Here is a 25,375-nt window from a genome sequence, read left to right as displayed (position 1 = left end):
TCAGTTTTTATGAAGAGGTAAGCTATAGGCTAGACCACGGTGAGTCATTGGACGTGGTATATCTCGATTTTTCCAAAGCGTTTGATACCGTGCCGCACAAGAGGTTGGTACACAAAATGAGAATGCTTGGTCTGGGGGAAAATGTGTGTAAATGGGTTAGTAACTGGCTTAGTGATAGAAAGCAGAGGGTGGTTATAAATGGTATAGTCTCTAACTGGGTCGCTGTGACCAGTGGGGTACCGCAGGGGTCGGTATTGGGACCTGTTCTCTTCAACATATTCATTAATGATCTGGTAGAAGGTTTACACAGTAAAATATTGATATTTGCAGATGATACAAAACTATGTAAAGCAGTTAATACAAGAGAAGATAGTATTCTGCTACAGATGGATCTGGATAAGTTGGAAACTTGGGCTGAAAGGTGGCAGATGAGGTTTAACAATGATAAATGTAAGGTTATACACATGGGAAGAAGGAATCAATATCACCATTACACACTGAACGGGAAACCACTGGGTAAATCTGACAGGGAGAAGGACTTGGGGATCCTAGTTAATGATAAACTTACCTGGAGCAGCCAGTGCCAGGCAGCAGCTGCCAAGGCAAACAGGATCATGGGGTGCATTAAAAGAGGTCTGGATACACATGATGAGAGCATTATACTGCCTCTGTACAAATCCCTAGTTAGACCGCACATGGAGTACTGTGTCCAGTTTTGGGCACCGGTGCTCAGGAAGGATATAATGGAACTAGAGAGAGTACAAAGGAGGGCAACAAAGTTAATAAAGGGGATGGGAGAACTACAATACCCAGATAGATTAGCGAAATTAGGATTATTTAGTCTAGAAAAAAGACGACTGAGGGGCGATCTAATAACCATGTATAAGTATATAAGGGGACAATACAAATATCTCGCTGAGGATCTGTTTATACCAAGGAAGGTGACGGGCACAAGGGGGCATTCTTTGCGTCTGGAGGAGAGAAGGTTATTCCACCAACATAGAAGAGGATTCTTTACTGTTAGGGCAGTGAGAATCTGGAATTGCTTGCCTGAGGAGGTGGTGATGGCGAACTCAGTCGAGGGGTTCAAGAGAGGCCTGGATGTCTTCCTGGAGCAGAACAATATTGTATCATACAATTATTAGGTTCTGTAGAAGGATGTAGATCTGGGGATTTATTATGATGGAATATAGGAATATAGGCTGAACTGGATGGACAAATGTCTTTTTTCGGCCTTACTAACTATGTTACTATGTTACAAATTCTTTGGTATTATTATCTTCATTTAATTTGTCTTAAATGAAAAAACACAAAAATAATTTTCCTAAAGCCAAATTGGATATAATTCCACACCAAACATAAAAAAGGGGGTGGACAAAAGTATTGTCACTGTTCGAAAAATCATGTGATGCTTCTCTAATTAGTGTAATTAACAGCACCTGTAACTTACCTGTGGCACCTAACAGGTGTTGGCAATAACTAAATCACACTTGCAGCCAGTTGACTCAGCCTCTGTCCTGTGTCCTTGTGTGTACCACATTGAGCATAGAGAAAAGAAAGAAGACCAAAGAACTGTCTGAGGACTTGAGAAACCAAATTGTGAGGAAGCATGAGCAATCTCAAGGCTACAAGTCCATCTCCAAAAACCTGAATGTTCCTGTGACTAACCCTCCCTAGATGTGGACGGAAAAGAAAAATTGACAAGAGATTTCAACGCAAGATTGTGCGGATGTTGGATAAAGAACCTCGACTAACATCCAAACAAGTTCAAGCTGCCCTGCAGTCCGAGGATACAACAGTGACAACCCGTACTATCCGTCGGCGTCTGAATGAAAAGGGACTGTATGGTAGGAGACCCAGGAAGACCCCACTTCTTACCCTGAGACATAAAAAAGCCAGGCTGGAGTTTGCCAAAACTTACCTGAAAAAGCCTAAAACGTTTTGGAAGAATGTTCTCTGGTCAGATGAGACAAAAGTAGAGCTTTTTGGGCAAAGGCATCAACATAGAGTTTACAGGAGAAAAAAAGAGGCACTCAAAGAAAAGAACACGGTCCCTACAGTCAAACATGGCGGAGGTTCCTTGATGTTTTGGGGGTGCTTTGCTGCCTCTGGCACTGGACTGCTTGACCGTGAGCATGGCATTATGAAGTCTGAAGACTACCAACAAATTTTGCAGCATAATGTAGGGCCCAGTGTGAGAAAGCTGGGTCTCCCTCAGAGGTCATGGTTCTTCCAGCAGGACAATGACCCAAAACACACTTCAAAAAGCACTAGAAAATGGTTTGAGAGAAAGCACTGGAGACTTCTAAGGTGGCCAGCAATGAGTCCAGACCTGAATCCCATAGGACACCTGTGGAGAGATCTAAAAATGGCAGTTTGGAGAAGGCACCCTTCAAATATCAGGGACCTGGAGCAGTTTGCCAAAGAAGAATGGTCTAAAATTCCAGCAGAGCATTGTAAGAAACTCATTGATGGTTACCGGATGCGGTTGGTCGCAGTTATTTTGGCTAAAGGTTGTGCAACCAAGTATTAGGCTGAGGGTGCCAATACTTTTGTCTGGCCCATTTTTGGAGTTTTGTGTGAAATGATCAATGTTTTGCTTTTTGCTTCATTCTCTTTTGTGTTTTTTCATTTAAGACAAATTAAATGAAGATAATAATACCAAAGAATTTGTGTTTGCAATCATTTTCAGGAAGAAACTGAGTATTATCTGACAGAGTTGCAGTGGTGTCAATACTTTTGGCCATGACTGTACATGTATACACACACAATTTTTTTTTTTTTTTTTACATATTCCCTTTATGGGACTTCAACTTTTATCTATCTAATCACTTTTCTAATTCATTGCAATACAAACGTAACACTGCAAAATAGATGTTGAGAATGAGTTAAAGTAAATGTGTTTCCAGATTCATGCTAACTGAACCATAGGCAGAATGAATTGGAACAAAGCAAAGTCCAGCTCACCATAGTCGACATCCCTGGAAACTCGGAGCATGGAACCGCTGTGTCAGGGCGTGGGCAAAAAAGGAAAGAAAAGGAGATCCAGCTCAACGATGTAGTGAAAAAAATCCGTAACTTTATTCACTTCGGATATATAATGTGAGGAATAAAAACATCAGCAGCAATAAGAATAAAAACAATATCAACGCATTTCTGGTGGCAAAGCACCCTTAGTCATGACTCACTACATCGTTGAGCTGGATCTCCTTTTCTTTCCTAGAATGAATTGCAGCCTAGTCTATCACTGACACACTGCAAACACATTGAAAAGCGAGTCACGGCCTATAGGGAGAGACCAGACTGATGCTGTCCTCAGCTGGCTTCTCCTGGTGATTGACAGGTCCCTCCCATGTGTGCACATACCGAGCGCAGCCAAGCTCCGATTCACGCCGCTCAGGTTTCAGCGAGCATTCATTTAGTGACAGATTCACTTCATATAAGACCTCGTTAAGGCAGTGTGTCCGGTACGTGTGGTGATAGTTTTGACAAGTAAGGCTTCTTTCACACTTCCGTCGGTTGGGGTGCGTCATAATGCAGTGAAGAGACGTATCGACGCGTGTTGTGAAAATAGTGGGAAAACTAAAGAATTTTTTCCCCGGACTAGAAAATCCTTCCAGGCATGCTCAGAATGAAAAAACGGGATACGTCGCTGGATTCCTGTGTTTGACGGTCAGCGACGGATCCTGCGTCCATAGGCTTCCATTACAGCCACGACGGACAGCGCAGGATACGTCGCTGAGAGATTTTCCGACGTGCAGAAAAAACGTTCCTCTGAACGTTTTCTCCGCCCGATGGACAGCTATTTTCTGACGGATCCAGTGCACGACAGATGAAACGGATGGCCATCCGTCACAATCCGTAGCTAATACAAGTCTATGGGAAAAAACAGGATCCTGCAGAAAAATTTGCAGGATCCTGTTTTTTCAAAAATTGACGGATTTCGACGGGAGGAAAAAGACAGAAGTGTGAAAGAGGCCTAAGGCCATGTTCACACTTTGCGGTTTTTACCGCGGAACCGCCGCGATTTTGATGCTGCGGGTCCGCAGCAGTTTCCATAGCGTTTCCATTTACATGTAAACCCTATGGAAACCGCAAACCGCTGTGCACATGCTGCGGGAAAAACCACGCAGAAATGCAGCGGTTTAAAACCCGCAGCATGTCACTTCTTTGTGCAGAATCGCTGCGATTCTGCACCCATAGGAATGCATTGAACCGCTTACTTCCCGCATGGGGCTGTGCCCACGTTGCGGGAAGTAAGCGGCTAATGTGCGGGTGGTACCCGGGGTGGAGGAGAGGAGACTCTCCTCCAGGCCCTGGGAACCATATTTGGGGTAAAAAAAAAAAGAATAAAAATAAAAAATCATGTCATACTCACCTCTCAGCGCTGCACGCGGCCGGCCGGTCAGAGTTGCTGTGCGAACAGGACCTGCGGTGACGTCGCGGTCACATGACCGTGACGTCACGAAGGGTCCTTCTCGCACATCATCTTTGGAACCGGACCGCCGGGTGCAGCGCCGAGAAGATCCGGACATCAGAGGGTGAGTATAACCAATTTTTATTATTTTTAACATTACTATTGATGCTGCATATTGCTGCATATGCAGCATCAATAGTATAGGCGGAAACCCGCAGCGGAAACCGCGGAACAAACCGCGATAAATCTGCAGGGATAACCGCAGCGGTTTTGCCCTGCAGATTTATCAAATCCGCTGCGGGAGAACCCGCAGAGGGACGCCGCAAAGTGTGAACATGGCCTAACAGAGACACATATGTAGACCCATTCAAGTGAATGGGTTTGTACACATACCAGTGTGTTTCCACGGACCGTGTGTCCGTGGGCAAAATACGCTGTCATGTCCGTATTCCAACGGCAGCACGGGCCGCACACGCGCACACTGATGACACACAGATGACATCCGTGTATCATCAGTGTGACACGTACCAGTGCCTGTGAATCAGCAGTTCAGTTAGCACTGTTCCCTGGCGCCAGGTGTGGAAGAACGAACTCTTCATTCTCCCATGCTCTCGCTGTGATCTATTAGATGCACCAATTCTGGCACTTTGCCTGGCTCTTCCCACTTGCCCATGGGCGGTGGCAAGTGGGGTTCATACTTGTGGGGTTGATGTGACCCTTGTATTGTCTGGTGACATGAAGCCCACAGCTTAATAATGGAGAGGAGTCTATAAGACACCTATGCACTATTAGTACTATAGTTGTGTTGTAAATAAATACACAGCAAAAAATTCTCAGTGATCTGCTATGAACTCACTGAGCTGGACTGTGGTAATCTCACTGACTTTTTCATGTTGCAGAGGTCACGGCAGTTCAGCCTGGCTGGGAACGCAGCCTCAGTGACCTGCGGTAATCTCGATGAGGTCACTACTGTTCACTAATGATGTGGTCGCTAATGCTGTGCTTGCAGCAGCTTATTCATCAATTCAGAAAAAGGAGGAGGGGGGAAGAGGAAGGGTTGAAGCTTGACACGCCGAGACATGCATCTAAGAACCGTTGCAAATAAATGTAACTGATGGGTGCCGTACCTGCCGGTGATTAACAGCTGCTGTAGACGAAGGGAGAAATGGGGATTTCCAGCACATCCATCCAGTTTGAGTAAAATAATCAAAATTTATTTAGAACATTTTAAAAACCAACATTAAAAAGAAAGAGAGAGGAACTCTCTTTGCCTGACGCGTTTCTGGCGCACCACGGCGCCCTTAGTCATAGGAACTAATATGACATGAATACACAGGTTTATATATGACAAGGAACCAATCACAGACATAGCAATTAAATTTCATTGGAAAAAGCTGCAGCTAAATTCACATAACAAAACTTTACCTTATTTATCAAATGTCTTAGAAATACACTAACATCTGTTCTAAATTACCAAAAAATTCATTAGTTGTTCAATATATGTAAAAAAAATCATTTTTGTAATTCATACCATGTGGATAATTGGTGTCTAAAGTTAGAATCCAAAAGGCTTCCCGCAGAGCCAATTGCTTCCTCCAATCTCCACCTCTAGGTGACTGACTAACCCTTTCAATGCCAAAAAAGGAAAAATCTGACAGATCTCCCTGGTGCACGGAGATAAAACTTTACCTTATTTATCAAATATCTTAGAAATACACTAATATCTATTTTAAATTACCAAAAATTTCATTAGTTGTTCAATATATGTAAAAAAGATCATTTTTGTAATTCATACCATGTGGATATTTGGTGTCTAAAGTTAGAATCCAAAAGGCTTCCCGCAGAAGGGTTTCTTTAAATGTTCTGGCAATAGATGTAATGTCTGCCAATTTGCAGACAATAAGAGAACTTCTTTTTCTTCAAATCACAATGTTACTTATAATATAAAATCATTTATCAACTGTGATTCTGATCATGTTATATACTGTATAAAATGCAAAGCCTGTAATATTTGTTATATAGGTTATACCACTAGGAAAATCAAAAAGAGAATTTCTGAACATATAGCCAATGTAAGGAATAGAAATCCAGGTTATTCTGGGGCCACAAAACATTTTATCTCCGTGCACCAGGGAGATCTGTCAGATTTTTCCTTTTTTGGCATTGAAAGGGTTAGTCAGTCACCTAGAGGTGGAGATTGGAGGAAGCAATTGGCTCTGCGGGAAGCCTTTTGGATTCTAACTTTAGACACCAAATATCCACATGGTATGAATTACAAAAATGATCTTTTTTACATATATTGAACAACTAATGAAATTTTTGGTAATTTAAAATAGATATTAGTGTATTTCTAAGATATTTGATAAATAAGGTAAAGTTTTATCTCCGTGCACCAGGGAGATCTGTCAGATTTTTCCTTTTTTGGCATTGAAAGGGTTAGTCAGTCACCTAGAGGTGGAGATTGGAGGAAGCAATTGGCTCTGCGGGAAGCCTTTTGGATTCTAACTTTAGACACCAAATATCCACATGGTATGAATTACAAAAATGATCTTTTTTACTTATATTGAACAACTAATGAATTTTTTGGTAATTTAGAACAGATGTTAGTGTATTTCTAAGACATTTGATAAATAAGGTAAAGTTTTATCTCTGTGCACCAGGGAGATCTGTCAGATTTTTCCTCTTTTGGCATTGAAAGGGTTAGTCAGTCACCTAGAGGTAGAGATTGGAGGAAGCGATTAGCTCTGCGGGAAGCCTTTTGGATTCTAACTTTAGACACCAAATATCCACATGGTATGAATTACAAAAATGATTTTTTTTACATATATTGAACAACTAATGAATTTTTTGGTAATTTAGAACAGATGTTAGTGTATTTCTAAGACATTTGATAAATAAGGTAAAGTTTTGTTATGTGAATTTAGCTGCAGCTTTTTCCAATGAAATTTAATTGCTATGTCTGTGATTGGTTCCTTGTCATATATAAACCTGTGTATTCATGTCATATTAGTTCCTATGACTAAGGGCGCCGTGGTGCGCCAGAAACGCGTCAGGCAAAGAGAGTTCCTCTCTCTTTCTTTTTAATGTTGGTTTTTAAAATGTTCTAAATAAATTTTGATTATTTTACTCAAACTGGATGGATGTGCTGGAAATCCCCATTTCTCCCTTCGTCTACAGCAGCTGTTAATCACCGGCAGGTACGGCACCCATCAGTTACATTTATTTGCAACGGTTCTTAGATGCATGTCTCGGCGTGTCAAGCTTCAACCCTTCCTCTTCCCCCCTCCTCCTTTTTCTGAATTGTTTATGCAGTGATTTGGAGCTCCGCCGAAGTTTTCTTTCAAAAAGCTCAAGTGAGTTTTTTTATATATTTGTCTGATTATACGGATGATATTATACAATACTATTATTTATTCCGTTGCAAAATTTCTAATGTTTGGGAAAAGCAGCAACTAGCTCACAAGTGTGGTTTGTATTCATACACACTGTGCAGTTTCCTATATAATCATGGACTCCCGCATGGCTAAATTAGCTTCAGTGTTTGATAATACAGATGGTATCTCTGCACCACCTAGTGAACTGAAAGATCTCTATTCGAAGCTGGAGAAGTTTTCTCAGCAAGAAATACGCACCTGGTGGGACCATAATACTCTCAAAAAATATGTTGAAAAAGAAATGATTCCCAGGGGTTTGCGTATGAAGAAATCTCCCACTTATATTTTTTCTGACAAGTTTCTTTCTGAGTGGAATATGATTCTTTCACAATGTTCGCTAAAGCTTATGAGTTTGATTATATCATATGAAGAAATAAAACTTCACCAACTCAAGATGGACATTGACAATACTAACAAAGAACTTTCTAAATATACTGACCAGCCTGATTTTGATATGCTTTCTAAAAAAATGACTGATCACTTGAAGATAATGGAGGATTCCATTATCAAAATGAAAAAATCTAAATTTAATAGAGACTCTTTTGACTACAAAAATGATAAAGTGTACTCATGGAAAAAACGGATTGATCACACACCCAAGCCTATACTTAGAAACCAACCTCAGTGGCATCAATGTGAATATGCACGTAGAAAATCTGTGTCTTTCTCTTCATCGGAGTATAATCCATCGGAGTGTGAAACAGATGTGTCCTTCTCCAGTGCGGATGCCAGACATGCTCACAACACTGCTATGTCAAAAAACGCCGGAGGAGGAGGGGGGGCAGGAGAGCCCGCAAGAGACGAATGGAGAAGATATCCCAGGAGGGAAAGAAAACGCAGACATCAGTATTGAACCAGCATCTGAACAGTGTCATAGTTTTGACTCCGACCATTTTATCTTCTACACAAATTGAGGTATTGGCCAAAGGTCTGAACTTTGTTCCATCTGGTAACTTCAATTTATTTGAGACTATCAAAGATGTCAACAAATTTACTCGTCTTCTTACGATTAAAAGACATTTTTTTTCAGAAAATCTAAATGACTTCAATCCTAGCAGCAAAAAATCATATTGCACTAAAGAAAATAATGCGTCTCTTTCATTTATGGAACAATGCATGCTACTTACTTTAACCTCCCTCCAAGAGGAAAATTTTGATGAGGACAAAATAAAGGACAAAGATGTGCAGGTGCTTTCATCTAATCCCGCATATTATCCCCTCCAATCAAGAGTCCCTGCTCTAGACTTGTTTCAGACCTTAGTAGAACAGGATTTGAAAAAACTACATGCTGAAACACGGAATGCTAACCATCGAAGTAACTTGAGTAAAATTCAATCCCAGGCTGTGAGAGATTTACAACACAATTATGATCTGACAATTCGCCAGTCAGACAAAGGAGGTTGCATAGTAGTTATAGATACTGCATTATACTGTAAATTGATAACATCTATTATACAGGATACCAGCACATACACTTCTATAAAATCTGACCCCACATTGTCTTTCAAATATGATATGACTGATATACTGAATAATGCACAGAGATTGGGGGTCATTGATAACAAAATTTATAAATGGCTGCTTCCGGAACATCCAATTATTCCAATTTTTCATGGGCTCCCAAAAACACATAAAAATGTTTTCCCTCCACCCTTACGACCTATAATCTCTGGGATGGGTTCCCTAAATGAGAATCTCAGTCATTTGATTGATGAATATCTTCAGCCTTTAATCCCAAGGATTCCAGGGTATCTCAAAGACACCTCATCAGTTTTGAAGGTTTTTGACACCTTCCAGTGGTGTCACATTTATTCTTTTGTGACTTGTGATGTCACAAACTTATATTCGTGTATTCCCCACTCTTTGGCTATGACAGCAATTGAATATCATCTAAATAAGTATAGCAGTTACTCAGATTCATTGAAATGGTTTATTCTTGCGTCCTTACATTATCTACTAAAACACAATTTTTTCATGTTCCAAAATAACTACTATATTCAAACCATGGGTGCTCCTATGGGGTCTAAGTTCTCTCCATCTTTAGCAATTTTATTTATGGCATGGTGGGAAGAAATTTATATATTTACGGATGATAATCCATTTCTCCCATGCCTTAATTGGTATGGGAGATTTGTGGATGATATTTTGTTAATTTGGCAGGGGGAGGTGACAAAATTTCCTGATTTTATGTCCTATCTCAATGACAATCAGTGTAATCTACGCTTCACCAGTGGCATTCCTTCAGATGAAGTCTCATTTTTGGATGTTCTCCTTACAGGCAGTAATACAACACAAAGGGTTAACACCTCACTCTATAGAAAAGACAACTCTGGTAACACGATCCTGATGTCCTCGAGCTCACACCCTCGCCACACCATTCACGCCATTCCTAGGGGGGAACTTACTAGAGCGAGAAGAATCTGCTCTAGCGATGAAAAGTTTCATAAAGAAAGTCGCATTATTTCTGATAGACTGCTGGACAGAGGGTACAAACAATCTAATATAAAACATGCATTCAGACAGGTTTCCAAAATTCCACGTACCAATTTGTTACATTCTGAAAACAAAAAAGTAAATGCTGCTTCTGAAGCGCACATTACATTTTCTACTGCGTACAGCAGTCAATACAACAAAATCAGACAGATTATTCTTAAATATCTTCCTGTAGTCAATCAAGATAGTTCTTTGTGCACAATTCTCCAAAATGGTTGCAGGGTAGTGGCCAAAAGAGGTTGCACACTGGGGAATATTTTATCTCCCAGTATGGTGCACCCGAAAAAAACTCCCACATCATGGCTATCAGTGAAGGGTTTCTTTAAATGTTCTGGCAATAGATGTAATGTCTGCCAATTTGCAGACAATAAGAGAACTTCTTTTTCTTCAAATCACAATGTTACTTATAATATAAAATCATTTATCAACTGTGATTCTGATCATGTTATATACTGTATAAAATGCAAAGCCTGTAATATTTGTTATATAGGTTATACCACTAGGAAAATCAAAAAGAGAATTTCTGAACATATAGCCAATGTAAGGAATAGAAATCCAGGTTATTCTGGGGCCACAAAACATTTTATCTCCGTGCACCAGGGAGATCTGTCAGATTTTTCCTTTTTTGGCATTGAAAGGGTTAGTCAGTCACCTAGAGGTGGAGATTGGAGGAAGCAATTGGCTCTGCGGGAAGCCTTTTGGATTCTAACTTTAGACACCAAATATCCACATGGTATGAATTACAAAAATGATCTTTTTTACATATATTGAACAACTAATGAAATTTTTGGTAATTTAAAATAGATATTAGTGTATTTCTAAGATATTTGATAAATAAGGTAAAGTTTTATCTCCGTGCACCAGGGAGATCTGTCAGATTTTTCCTTTTTTGGCATTGAAAGGGTTAGTCAGTCACCTAGAGGTGGAGATTGGAGGAAGCAATTGGCTCTGCGGGAAGCCTTTTGGATTCTAACTTTAGACACCAAATATCCACATGGTATGAATTACAAAAATGATCTTTTTTACTTATATTGAACAACTAATGAATTTTTTGGTAATTTAGAACAGATATTAGTGTATTTCTAAGACATTTGATAAATAAGGTAAAGTTTTATCTCTGTGCACCAGGGAGATCTGTCAGATTTTTCCTCTTTTGGCATTGAAAGGGTTAGTCAGTCACCTAGAGGTAGAGATTGGAGGAAGCGATTAGCTCTGCGGGAAGCCTTTTGGATTCTAACTTTAGACACCAAATATCCACATGGTATGAATTACAAAAATGATTTTTTTTACATATATTGAACAACTAATGAATTTTTTGGTAATTTAGAACAGATGTTAGTGTATTTCTAAGACATTTGATAAATAAGGTAAAGTTTTGTTATGTGAATTTAGCTGCAGCTTTTTCCAATGAAATTTAATTGCTATGTCTGTGATTGGTTCCTTGTCATATATAAACCTGTGTATTCATGTCATATTAGTTCCTATGACTAAGGGCGCCGTGGTGCGCCAGAAACGCGTCAGGCAAAGAGAGTTCCTCTCTCTTTCTTTTTAATGTTGGTTTTTAAAATGTTCTAAATAAATTTTGATTATTTTACTCAAACTGGATGGATGTGCTGGAAATCCCCATTTCTCCCTTCGTCTACAGCTTATTCATCAGTGGTTCTCAGCCTGGACGGTCGCATATTGGCACCGTAGAGGTTGAAAACAGTTTAACCCCAGACATGGATTACCGCATGGGACAGAACGTTTGACAGGTGAGGGATATGGTTGCTTTATATTTTTGTTTTATTAGAGGAGACGGGGGCTTCAATGGAATGGGTGTTAGGCGAGTATAACTTAACTGTTATTTTTAAATAAAAAAGGAAAAGTGTGATTTGTTTTTATTTCTAATAAAAGGACTTTATACTTGCTGTGTGTTTATTGAAATAATTTAACCAAATTTCTTCATTAATCAGCCTTACTGAAGCAGACAGCTGAGGGTTGTAGCTGGAAGCTGTCAGCTTTGCCTGGCTGGTTATCAAAAAATACAGGTGAACACCACGGTATTTGTTTTTTTTAAATTTATTTATTGCACAGGCGGCGGCTGTTGAATACGATCATCAGCCACCGTCTGCTCTTGCTATTATCAGCTGAATACAACTGAACATTGTCCCCTGCTAGCACTGATCGCAGCGCGAGCAGGGAAGAATGATGAGCCGTCTTCAGCATCCAGGAACAGAGCCAACAGTACAGTACCGCCAATTCCCAGGGACCAGTATGTGTCACACTGACGCAGCACAAGGTTGTCACACATGTACACTGATATCAACAGTACTGTAAATAACACGACTCATAAAACAGCCCTAAAACAAAAAGTATAAATCACACCTTTTTCACAGTTAAAAAAAAACAAGAAAAAAACAAAACCCCCAAAATTTGGTATGGTCATGTCTGGAAAATTCAAATGAAAATATAAATTTGAGTATACATCAAGGGCCTGCACACACGTTGCAGATCTGTAGTGTTTGTTGCCGTTTTTTCTGTGCCAATTTCTCACAAAACCTGAAGTGTTTCCTGATGCCAGCAAAGCAAATAAGATTTCTGAAGCTTCATACATATGTTGCTTATTTGTGACAGATTTAAATCTGTAACATGGCAACATTTTTAGTGCGTTAGCTCCATATTTCAGTCATACCAATGAGTGGGGGAAAATCTGCAGAAAAACACATGAAAAAAAAAACAAAACAAAAAAACACTGCATATTATAAGTGCCAAGAGATGCAGAAATGGTGCAGAAATTTCTGCACCAAATACTTAACGAGCACACATACCACAAGGGTATGTGCACACATTGTGAAAAAATTCTGCACCTCTTCCAGGAAAACCGCAGCTGCAAAAACACAAATTTTTGCCCTGCATTTTTGACAGATTTGACTGAAGTAAATGGGAAAAAACGCAGGGGGAAAACGCAGGGCAAAAACGCACAGAATTGACATGCTGCAGATTATTTTCTGAATCTGAAAGTCAAAAATACTGTGTGCATTACTGGCTTCAGGATTGCTTCAGGTTCATCAAGAAAATCTGGTGGCAAAAATGCTCAATGTATGCACACAGCCTAAATATCAAAAACGAAAAAGTTAGATCAATTTCAGAAAATTGGAAAAGGCCAAATTTTCTCTTTAACAAAAGTTCTGAATTTATTTGCACCACCTGTATTATTTTTTTTCTATTTTTTTTATATTGTCGCCAATGGCCTGGAGAGTCACATTGCCAGGTCACTTTTACAACATAATGAAAGTCATAAATCAATGCAGCTTTTACTTTTACACCATTTCACCCAATTTAATTGTTTTATCCCTGTTTTTCAGTACATTACATGGTAAAATAAATGGTGTCATTCAAAACTACAACTCATCCCTTGCATAAAACAAATTATTATACAGCAATGCCAAAAGGAAAAAAATTTTTTTATGGCTTTTGAAATAAGGAAACAAACAAACAAACAAAAATACATTTTTTTACCTCCAAGTCATCATTTCCCATTTCTTGAGGGTCTTCATCATCTGCAGTAATCACTCCTTCATTATCAATTTCTGGAAAAAAAAAATGAATATCATATCTATATACATATACACACACATCACCAATTACATAGCAAAATAAGGGGCTCAGATACTATAAGTAAGGAACGGTGTACTCATATCAGATGAAGATTTCACCTGTGCACTCCAAGTAAACAGTGAAAATTCTTGGTAAATCAAACAAAGTTGTTAAAACTCAAAGTCTAATAAAAAAAAGTGCATGCTAAAAAACAATAACATTTTCACAAAGAATGTCTTCTTTGCCAAATAAATAACGCTGCTTCACCCCCATTACTAAATAAATACAACAAAAACTGACACTGTCCCTGGTTCACCAATTAATTAAAAAAACAAATCCCCACGCAAGTCTGAAGTAGTCCAACGCTTCTCCCTATGCCCGCAACCCCCACCAAATCGGTTATTTAACGCCTATGGAGCCTCATACTCATCGCCGGGAGTGGCTGCTGCTTATGGAGCATCAGAACGAGGCTCCATATGCTTTAAACTACGGATTCGGTGAAAGTCGTGGTAAGCACAGGATTACTTTAGACCTGCGTGGGAACTTTTGTATGTCACATATTGGGTTTTCTGTAAGTTTTTATGTATTTTTTATTTATCACTATCCCATTATGCACTCACATCAGCAATTTCACCCATTTCAGACACTATGCTACTGCATCTACATAATAATTATTTACATACCGCCAACATATTCCACAGCACTTTACAATTAAGCAGGGACATGTACAGACAATAAATTCAATACAAGTTAAGACAAGTAAAACAGTGACATTAGGGGTGAGGTCCCTGCTCGCAAGCTCACAATCTACAAGAAAATGGGGGGATGCAATAGGTGAAAAGTGCTTGTTATTTCAGGTCTGGCAATTATAATACATAGGGATTTTCATATAAAGCTGCATGATCCGGTCATCAGCCCGTGTGTTTAAGTGCAATAGTCAAGTATCAAGTGCAGTTCTCGTGTGCATGGAGGGTGTGGAGACAGATGAATAGTAGGGTGCAGATTCAAAATATTTGGAAAGAGGGAACAGGGCAAAGTTAGTTTACTGAGTAGTTGATGCGGTAGGCTTGTTTGAAGAGATGGGTTTTCAAAGCGCGCTTGAATAGGTCGGGGCTAGGTATCAGTCTGATCGTCTGGGGAAGTGCATTCCAGAGAGCTGACGCAGCACAAGAGAAGTCTTGGAGACAGAGGTGCGAGGTTCGGATTACGGGGGATGTTAGCCTTAGGTCATTAGTAGAACGGAGGGCACGAGTAGGGCGATATACAGAGATGAGAGAGGAGATATAAGGCGGTGCAGTACTGTGAAGAGCTTTGTGGGTGAGAGAGAGGAGTTTATACTGGACCCTGTAGCGAATGGGTAGCCAGTGTAATGACTGGCACAAGATGGAGGCATCGGTGAAGCGGCTGGACAGAAATATGACTCTGGCTGCAGCATTCAAGATGGATTGGAGAGGAGAAAGATAGGTAAGAGAGAGACCGATTAGAAGAGAGTTGCAGTAGTCCAGACGAGAATGAATAAGAGCGACAGCAAGAGTCTTAGCAGTTTCAAAGGTGAGAAAAGGTCGGATTCTGGAGATGTCTTTAAGATGCAGGTGACAAGAGCGAGTGAGTGATCGGATATAGGGAGTAAAGGAAAGTTCGGTGTTAAATATGACCCCAAGACAAAGGGTATGCTGCTTGGAAGTTATGGTTGAACCCTCCAATGTAATTTTGACGTATGGTAGAGTGAGGTTAGTAGAAGAGAGAAACACAAGAAGTTCCGTTTTGGAGAGATTTAGTTTCAGATAGAGGGAGGACATGATGTTAGAGACAGCAGACAGACAATCCTTGGTATTTTGAATTAGGGTAGGGGTGATGTCAGGGGAAGAAGTGTATAATTGGGTGTCGTCAGCATAGGGATGATATTGGAACCTAAATCTTCTGATTGTTTGTACAATAGGGGCAGTGTGTAGAGAGAAAAGGAGGAGGCCTAGGACTGAGCCCTGCGGAACCCCGATAGTAAGGGGACGAGGGGAGGAAGAGAAGCCGGCAAAAGATACAATGAAGGAGCAGTCAGAGAGGTAGGAGGAGAACTAGGAGAGGGCTGTGTCCTTGAGGCCTATAGAGCGGAGCATAGTGAGGAGAAGCTGGTGATCCACAGTGTCAAATGCGGCAGAGAGATAAAGGAGAATCAGCAGGGAGCAATGACCTTTGGATTTAGCTGTTATTAGATCATTAGAGACTTTAGTGAGTGCAGTTTCAGTGGAGTGTAAAGAGAGGAAACCAGATTGTAAGGGGTCGAGAAGAGAGTTATCCGAGAGATAGTGGATTAGACGAGAGTGGACCAAGCATTCCAGGAGTTTAGAGATGAAGGAAAGGTTAGAGACAGGTGTGTAGTTAGCAGTGCAGTTCTAGTCCAGGGATGGCTTTGTAAGTAAAGGGGTTATGATGGCATGTTTAAATGAGGAGGGAAAGATACCTGAAGAAAGAGAGAGGTTAAATATTTTAGTCAGTTGAGTGGTGACCACTGGTGAAAGAAACTGCAGGAGATGTGAAGGAATGGGGTCACTGTTGCAGGTTGTAGGCCGAGCAGAAGCGAGGAGCTTGGAAACAACTTCTTCTGAAATAGGTTTAGAGATGTCTAGTGAGCTTGAGGTGCGGCAGGGAAGGGGATCCAGGCACTGAGGAGATTGGGCTGAGATATCCTGATGGATGTGGTTGATTTTTTTCTAGGAAATAAGTGGCCAGATCCTCACCGCTGAGGTTGGTGGTGGGGGCCAGTACTTTAGGTTTCAGGAGGGAGTTCAAGGTTTCAAAAAGTCGTTTTGGGTTGTTGGATAGTGAGGTGATGAGGGTGGTGAAGTAAGATTGTTTGGCCAGATGAAGGGCAGAGTTATAGGTTTTGAGCATGAACATATAGTGGATAAAGTTTTCTGCTAAGAGATTTTCTCCACTGCCGATCTGCACACCTTGAGCAGCGCTGAAGAAAGCGTGTTTGCATTGTGTGCCAGGGCTGCCGTTGTCTGTGTCGGGTCTTTCTGCGTGTAGAAGGTGCGGCTTCATCTAGGGCATTCTTCAGTGTATTATTGAAGTGTAAGGGTATGTGTGCACACAAAGTTGGAACCTTTGTGGATTTTTCCGGACCTGTTTTGAGAAATCCGCAGGTAAAACGCAGTGATTTACCACGGATTTTATGCATTTTTTGTGCACATTCAACCTGTGGTTTTACACCAACAGATTCCTATTATGGAGCAGGTGTAAACCGCAGCGGAATCCGCACAAAGAATGAACATGCTGCGGAATAAACAATGCAGCGTTTCCGCAGTTTTTTCTGCAGCAAGTGCACTGCGGATTTTGAAAAAACAGAAAGAGCAGGTGGTGGGATGATTTGTATGAACGTTTTGAGTGCTGCATGGAGGTATTGGATGGTTTGGAGTGGATAAGAAATGTCAGTAGAGCCTCAGAGTTATACATGGGAGAAGGGAGGGGTGGATATGGAGAGAGTGCACAGAATGTGTTAAAGGGCGGGCGCGTTGTGAGAAAGCCGAAGTAAAAACAAATAAGAAACAGATTGATATGAGCAATGCATAATGTAGTACGACTGACCAAGAAGCATGTTTGTATGAAAAACGTATGCACCTTACCTGTCTCCTGCCCTGTCCAACTGCCACTGTATAACTGCCTTGCACTTTATCCTGTTGCACTTAATATCTGTTGCACGGGTGACCCCGTGACATCTCTCTTATAACACAATCATTTTTCCTTTTTTTCTTCACACGTTGGATGCAATATTTCTGAAGACTACATTCTCTCACACACAATCATTAGGTTTCTATGATATTTTGACTTTATTTCCTTACCTCATCTTAATATACAAACCAAAATGGCCACCGCCTTTCAACTCTAAAATGGCGCCCATGTTATGCACAAGAACTTTAAGCAATATGTACACATCAGACTCTCGCCTACCATAGAAACCTTCAAAGAGAACCTGAAGACTCACCTCTTCCGACAAGCCTGCAGTGATCCTGAACCTACTGAACCGCCGCACAACCAGCTCTACCCTCTCCTAGTGTATCATCACCCATCCCCTGCAGACTGTGAGCCCTCGCGGGCAGGGTCCTCCCTTCTTATGTACCCGTGTGCCTTGTTTTTTTTCTCATGTTTAATGTATTTGTCTATATTTGCCCTGTATTTCACATGTAAAGCACCATGGAATAAATGGTGCTATAAAAATGTATAATAATAATAATAATAATTCAATTGGCAGCTTCAGTTAGACTCCATGAAAATAGTGCCTGGTATGCACATGCACACTATGTCGTTGCACCTCTGAAGGCATCTAGCAAATATAGGCCTGTGTTTGTGATGTCATGGGGGCTTTTCCTTTTCACATGCGCTGGATTTGAGTGGCGGAATAGGATGCACCTGTGGCAGGGGAATGGTGTCCCATGCTCTACACACAGTAGGCACAAGAACATATCTAACAGACATAAAAGAGCAACACCAGACTGTATAGGTATGTGCACACGCTGCGGATTTTGCTGCGGATCTGCAGTGTTTCCGCAGCTGCGGGTCCGCAGCAGTTTCCCATGAGTTTACATTACAGTGTAAACCTATGGGAAACAGAAAACGCTGTGCCCATGCTGCGGAAAAAACCGCGCGGAAACGCAGCGGTTTACATTTCGCAGCATGTCAATTCTTTCTGCGGATTCCGCAGCGGTTTTACACCTGCTCCAATAGAAAACTGCAGGTGTAAAACCGCAGTGGAATCCGCACAAAAATCGCGGTAAATCTGCGTTAAATCTGCAGCAAAAATGCAGCGTTTTTGCCCTGCAGATTTATCAAAAAATCCGCAGAGGACCATTCTACGTGAGCACATAGCCTAAATAGACACAATCCTCTTGAGGAAGCGTAACAGAGAAACACAGGTGTCGGGCACAGGTGGCTGTATGTGGGGTCTCTTCACTCTAAGATGGGTATGCTCTATACTACCTTTACATTACATATGGACTGATTAAACCTTTTACTGTATTTTTCGCTTTATAAGATGCACCTGATTATAAGATGCACCTAGATTTTAGAGCGGAAAATAAGAAAAAAACTATTTTGAGACAAATAGTATGCAAAAACCTTTAATTAAATACAAAACATTATCTGCAGATGATGCTCTGTTATGGGGATCTGTGAATTACAGTACCTACAGTACCGTATATTGTGACTACCACCCCCCTCATCCTCAGGAATACACACACTTACTGTATACGTGGATGTATTCTGAAAGATGAGGGAGGTAGTAGTCACATTTGCAATAAACACTTTGGCCACTATATTACATAGTTATTAAGGTTGAAGGAAGACTTTAAGTCCATCTAGTTCAACCCATAGCCTAACCAAAGTATATTTACACTAAATATGGCTAGAACCCCCATCATCCTTCAGAATATACCCACTGATTCATAATATTCTGAAGGATGATGGGGGTTGTTTGCTCACCTTTCCTAAAAGGATCTCGGACTTGTGAGTACAGTAGTTGCAACATTAAATAGTGTGCAGGGACAGATATATGCTTGGTGGAGGCAGCTCCGCAATAGTTCCCTCCACCAATCACTATCCATCAATGCAGAGGAGGAGAAGGAGAATCGCTCTTTTCTCCCTCCTCAGCTTTAGGCCTCTTTCACACATCCATGTCTCTGGTACGTGTGGTGACAGTCTTCACATGTACCGGAGACACGTACACATGTAGAGTCATTGAAATGAATGGATCTGTGCACGTCAGTATGTTTCCACGGACCGTGTGTCCATGTGCACAACACGTAGACATGTCTGTTTTTTACCGTCAGCATGGGCATCAAAACGCCCCGCACGCGTGCACACGGAGAACACACATGGATGTCATCCGTGTGACATGCATCAGCGCCGGGGAAGAAGAGCTACAGTAAGCGCTGTTCCCTGGCGCCATTTGCTGAAGACAGTTCTCATCATTCTCCCCTGCTGTGCAATGACAGCAGGTGGGGGCTTTTTGGACTATTACTCCCATCAACCTACACCTGCTGCCGCTAATAACAGTGACAGCAGGAGCAGATGATGGGGTATTCCTCACCCGCAACATAACTAAATGAAGTAAAAACCCGGCGTGGGTTCCCCATATTTTCAATAACCAGTCAGGCAAAACTTACAGCTGGGGGCTGCAACCCTCAGCAATCAGCTTCAGCAAGGTTGGTTATCAAGAATAGTGCAGCCCCTGCCTTAGTTTTAATTAAATAATTTTAAAAAACAAAGTGGGGTCACCCCTAGGGTTGAGCGAAACGGATCGGTCATTTTCATAAGTCGCCGACTTTTGGCAAAGTCAGGTTTCATGAAACCCGACCCGATTCCAGCGTGGGATCGGCCATGCGATACACGATCTTCGCGCCAAAGTCGCGTTTCCTATGATGCTTAAAGTGCCATTTCTCAGCCAATGAAGGTGCACGCAGAGTGTGGGCAGCGTGATGACATAGGTCCTGGTCCCCACCATCTTAGAGAAGGGCATGGCAGTGATTGGCTTGCTTTCTGCGGCGTCACAGGGGCTATAAAGGGGCGTTCCCACCGACCGCCATGTTACTGCTGCTGATCTGAGCATAGGGAGAGGTTGCAGCAGCTTCGTCAGAAGCAGGGATAGCGTTAGGCAGGGTACATTAACCCCAAAACCGCTTGTGCTGTAGCGATTTCCACTGTCCAACACCACCTTTTCTCTTTGGGACCGTGGAGGCTCGATTTCTGTGCAACAGCTCTGTAGGTTATAAGGCTCCCTGATAGCTGCGTTGCTGTGTGTACGCCGCTGTGCAAACCAACTGCTATTTTCAAAGCACAAATCCTGTTGCTCCTTCCTTTCTGCACAGCTATCTTGTTTGTTTGTCCACACTTTTAACTTTTGTGTGCAGCAGTCCTTTTTATTGCTGCCTGACATACTTTTCTGAGATAACTGTAGGGAGATAGTAATTGTAGTACAGTCCCTTTTTTATTTTTTTGGTTATATCTCTTCAAGCCACTTTTTGCCACAGAAAATATGCTCTAATACAGCGGCCCAGATTTATTCACTAGTCTCCCAGAAAAAAAAATAAAAGTGGGAGATTAAGATTGTCAAATCTGCATCAGTGCCAGTCCTGTGTGTGGCATCTGTCTTTGTTTTTCTGCCACAGAAAACCTACTTTTTTAACAGTGGGCCTGATTTCTTCACAATTCTCCCAGCAAAAAAAATTAAAAGTGGGAGATTAAGATTGGCAAATCTGCATTAGTGCCAGTCCTGTGTGTGGCATCTGTCTTTGTTTTTCTGCCACAGAAAACCAACTGTATAACAGTGGGCCTGATTTCTTCACAATTCTCCCAGAAAAAAAAATAAAAGTGGGAGATTAAGGGTATGTGTCCACGTTCAGGATTGCATCAGGATTTGGTCAGGATTTTTCATCAGTATTTGTAAGCCAAAACCAGGAGTGGAACAATTAGAGGAAAAGTATAACAGAAACATGCTCCACTTCTGTATTATCACCCACTCCTGGTTTTGGCTTACAAATACTGATGAAAAATCCTGACCAAATCCTGATGCAATCCTGAACGTGGACACATACCCTAAGATTGGCAAATCTGCATTAGTGCCAGTCCTGTGTGTGGCATCTTTTTTTTTTTTCTGCCACAGAAAACCTACTGTGTAACAGTGGGTCTGATTTCTTCACAATTCTCCCAGAAAAAAAAATAAATAAAAGTGGGAGATTAAGATTGGCAAATCTGCATTAGTGCCAGTCCTGTGTGTGGCATCTGTTTTTGTTTTTCTGCCACAGAAAACCTACTGTATAACAGTGGGCCAGATTAAATCACTTGTCTCACATATCCCCCCCAAAAATTAAAATAAAGGGAGAATAATCTTGCCAAACCTGTTCATCTGTGCAAGTGCTGTCTGTGGTATCTGTCAGTCATTTTGTGCCACAGGAACTATACCGTGATATAGTGGGCCTGCTTCAATCCCTTGTCTCCCATATCAAAAAAAAAGGGACATTTCTATTGCCAGTGTGTGCATCTGCGTCATTCCGGCTAGTGCCATATCTGCCAGCCTCTTTCTGCTAATCAAACTGTGTTGTTGTGTAATACAGTGGGCCTGATTTTTCCCTGGATTCTCCCACACATAAAGAGGGACATTTCTATTGCCAGTGTGTGCATCTGCATCACTCCTGTTAGTGCCATATCTGCCAGCCTCTTTCTACTAATCAAACTGTGTTGTGTAATACAGTGGGCCTGATTTTTCACTGCATTCTCCCACACAAAGAGGGACATTTCTATTGCCAGTGTGTGCATCTGCTTCACTCCTGTTAGTGCCATATCTGCCAGCCTCTTTCTGCCAATCAAACTGTCTACTGTAATATAGTGGGCCTTATTTTTCACTGCATTCTCCCACACACAAAGAGGGACATTTCTATTGCCAGTGTTTTTATCTGCGTCACTCCTGTTAGTGCCATATCTGCCAGCCTCTTTCTGCCAATCAAACTGTCTAGTGTAATACAGTGGGCCTCATTTTTCACTGCATTCTCCCACACATAAAAAAGGGAGATTTACATTCACGACAAGTTCACGCACACCTTGTACCTGGTTTTACAGGACCACATAACGGTTGTTAGTTTGGTAACATTTTTCCAAGAATGAGGAAGTCTGGTGGAAGAGGTCGTGGCCGTTCATTGCCAGCTGGTAATGATGGTAGTGGTGGTGGTCGTGGAGCATCAGGTGGTCGTGGGAAAAGCAATATAGCCCCTAAGTCTCGAGTTGTTGAGCCAGCGTCATCGTCTGGCTACACAAGGCCTCGAAGGCTCCCTTTTCTGGGAGTAGGAAAACCGCTTTTGAAGCCGGAGCAGCAGGAACAAGTATTGGCTTTCATTGCTGACTCTGCCTCTAGCTCTTTCGCCTCCTCCTCGGAAAGTGCCAAATGTCAGAGCAGTGCGTCGTCAGTGGATGCTCCCGGTCAGGAACAAGTCGCTTCCTTGTGTCCTTCACCCAGAACAACAGTAAAGGATGCGTCAGGTGACACAACAGGTTACTCCATGGAGCTCTTTACACATACCGTGCCTGGGTTAGAAAGGGAAATTGTTAACAGGCCATGCCCATTACAAGATGAATCGGACATGGAGTGCACAGATGCACAGCCACAGCCAGATTATTATGCTGTTCCTTTGACTCAGATCAGAACATTGCCCTCACAGTGTACTGATCCAGAATCTGACCCCGATGAGACTATGGAGCCCCGTCACGAACGCTATAGCACCGGCTTACACGGTGACCCAGAGGAAGGTGCACAGAACATAGAAGAGGAGGTCATAGATGACCCAGTTGTTGACCCAGATTGGCAGCCATTGGGGGAACAGGGTGCAGTCGGCAGTAGCTCTGAAGCGGAGGAGGAGGAGCCGCAGCAGGCATCAACATCGCAACAGGTTCCATCTGGCAGGCCTGTATCTGGCCAAAAACGTGTGGCAAAACCAAAACCAGTTGTAGGACAGCGTGGCCATCAGGTTAAAGTAGCTCAGTGTGCAATGCCTGAAAAGGTATCCGATAGAAAGAGTGCAGTCTAGAATTTTTTTAACCAAGATCCCAATGATCAGCGCAAAGTCATCTGTAAGAAATGCTCAAGGACCTTCAGCAGAGGTCAGAATGTTAAAAATTTAAATACAAGTTGCATGCATAGACATTTAACCACCATGCACTTGCAAGCCTGGACAAACTACCAAACGTCCGTTAACGTTGTAGCACCCTCTCACAATGAAGCTAGTCAGCAACGCGACATCCCTTCCCTCACTGCAAGCCCACCGTTTACCACACCACCTGCAGGTAGTGTTGCGGTTTCGTCGCAAGGTCAAAGCAGTCAGGGAATCACCAGGTTCGTGGTCGGGAAAACTGTATGTAGGGCACCATCAAGAATACCATCACCAACCCTCTCTCAGTCACCCATGTCCACCGGCACCCCCGCTAGTTCCACCGTATGCAGCTCTCCAGTCCAGCTCACCCTACATGAGACTCTCGTTAGGAAAAGGAAGTACTCATCCTCGCATCCGCGTACACAGGGTTTGAACGCCCACATTGCTAGACTAATCTCGTTAGAGATGATGCCCTACCGGTTAGTTGAAACCGAAGCTTTCAAAGCCCTGATGGACTACGCTGTACCACGCTACGAGCTACCCAGTCGACACTTCTTTTCGAGAAAAGCCATCCCAGCCCTCCACCAGCATGTAAAAGACCGCATTGTCCATGCGCTCAGGCAATCTGTGAGTAGAAATGTGCACCTGACAACAGATGCATGGGCCAGTAGGCATGGCCTGGGGCGTTACGTCTCCATCACGGCACACTGGGTTAATGTGGTGGATGCAGGGTTCACAGGGGACAGTAATATTGGGACAGTTCTGCCTAGCCCACGGTCTAGGAAACAGTTGGCTGTAGGCGTTCGTCCCCCCTCCTCCAGCAGAAGCGAGAGCTTGTCCACAGACCGCAGTCGCACGACCACTCCATCCGCAGCTGCCACTGTTGCACACGAGGTGTCCAATTATGGAACATTTAGTGGCAAGCATCAGCAGGCTGTATTGGCAATGTAGTGTTTGGGCGACAACAGACACACCGCGGAAGTTCTGTCCGAGTTCTTGCAGCAAGAAACTCTGTCATGGCTGGGCACTGTACATCTTGAGGCAGGCAAGGTAGTGAGTGATAACGGAAGGAATTTTATGGCTGCCATAGCCCTTTCACAACTGAAACACATTCCTTGCCTGGCTCACACCTTAAACCTGGTGGTGCAGTGCTTCCTGAAAAGTTATCCGGGGTTACCCGACCTGCTGCTGAAAGTGCGCAGACTTTGCTCTCACATCCGCCGTTCGCCCGTACACTCCAGCCGTATGCAGAACCATCAGCGGTCTTTGAACCTTCCCCAGCATCGCCTAATCATCGACGTTGCAACAAGGTGGAACTCCACACTGCACATGCTTCATAGACTGTGCGAACAGAGGCGTGCTGTTATGTATTTGTGGGAGGATACACATACACGGGCAGGCAGTTGGATGGCAGACATGGAGTTGTCAGCTGTGCAGTGGTCGAAGCTCCAAGACCGGTGTCAAGTCCTTCAGTGTTTTGAGGAATGCACACGGCTGGTTAGTGCAGACAACGCCGTAATAAGCATGAGCATCCCCCTAATGCGTCTGCTGATGCAAAGTTTGACGAACATAAAGGAACAGGCGTCTGCAGCCGAGGACGAGGGAAGCCTTGATGACAGTCAGCCATTGTGTGCTCAGGGAAGTCTACAGGACGAGGTGGCTGGCAAAGAGGAGGAGGACGAGGAGGATGATGGGGATGACTATTTTTTGGATGAGGAAGCTTCTCAGGGGGCAATAGAAACTGCTGGCGGTGCAAGGCCGGGTTCAGGGTTTTTGAGGGAGACAAGTGACGTTGATTTGCCAGAAAGTGCTCCTCAACC

The 25,375-nt window shown here is 42.4% G+C and overlaps 1 protein-coding gene across 1 annotated transcript in view; it reads right to left on the bottom strand.

The window, feature by feature from the left end:
• The window catches only part of ST13 (ST13 Hsp70 interacting protein), a 202,530-nt gene that overhangs the window by 108,253 nt on the left and 68,902 nt on the right, over window positions 1-25,375 (bottom strand). Inside the window, exon 4 of the mRNA XM_077276087.1 lies at window positions 13,846-13,916. Coding sequence (XP_077132202.1) covers window positions 13,846-13,916 — 71 coding nt within the window. The remainder of the gene's footprint in view (window positions 1-13,845; window positions 13,917-25,375) is intronic.

The sequence above is a fragment of the Ranitomeya variabilis genome, chromosome 8 (assembly GCF_051348905.1).
Source record: "Ranitomeya variabilis isolate aRanVar5 chromosome 8, aRanVar5.hap1, whole genome shotgun sequence".
Classification (NCBI taxonomy): Eukaryota; Metazoa; Chordata; class Amphibia; order Anura; family Dendrobatidae; genus Ranitomeya; species Ranitomeya variabilis.
The sequence above is the reverse complement of the archived record's forward strand: the minus strand, read 5'-3'. Positions and strand labels throughout refer to the sequence as shown.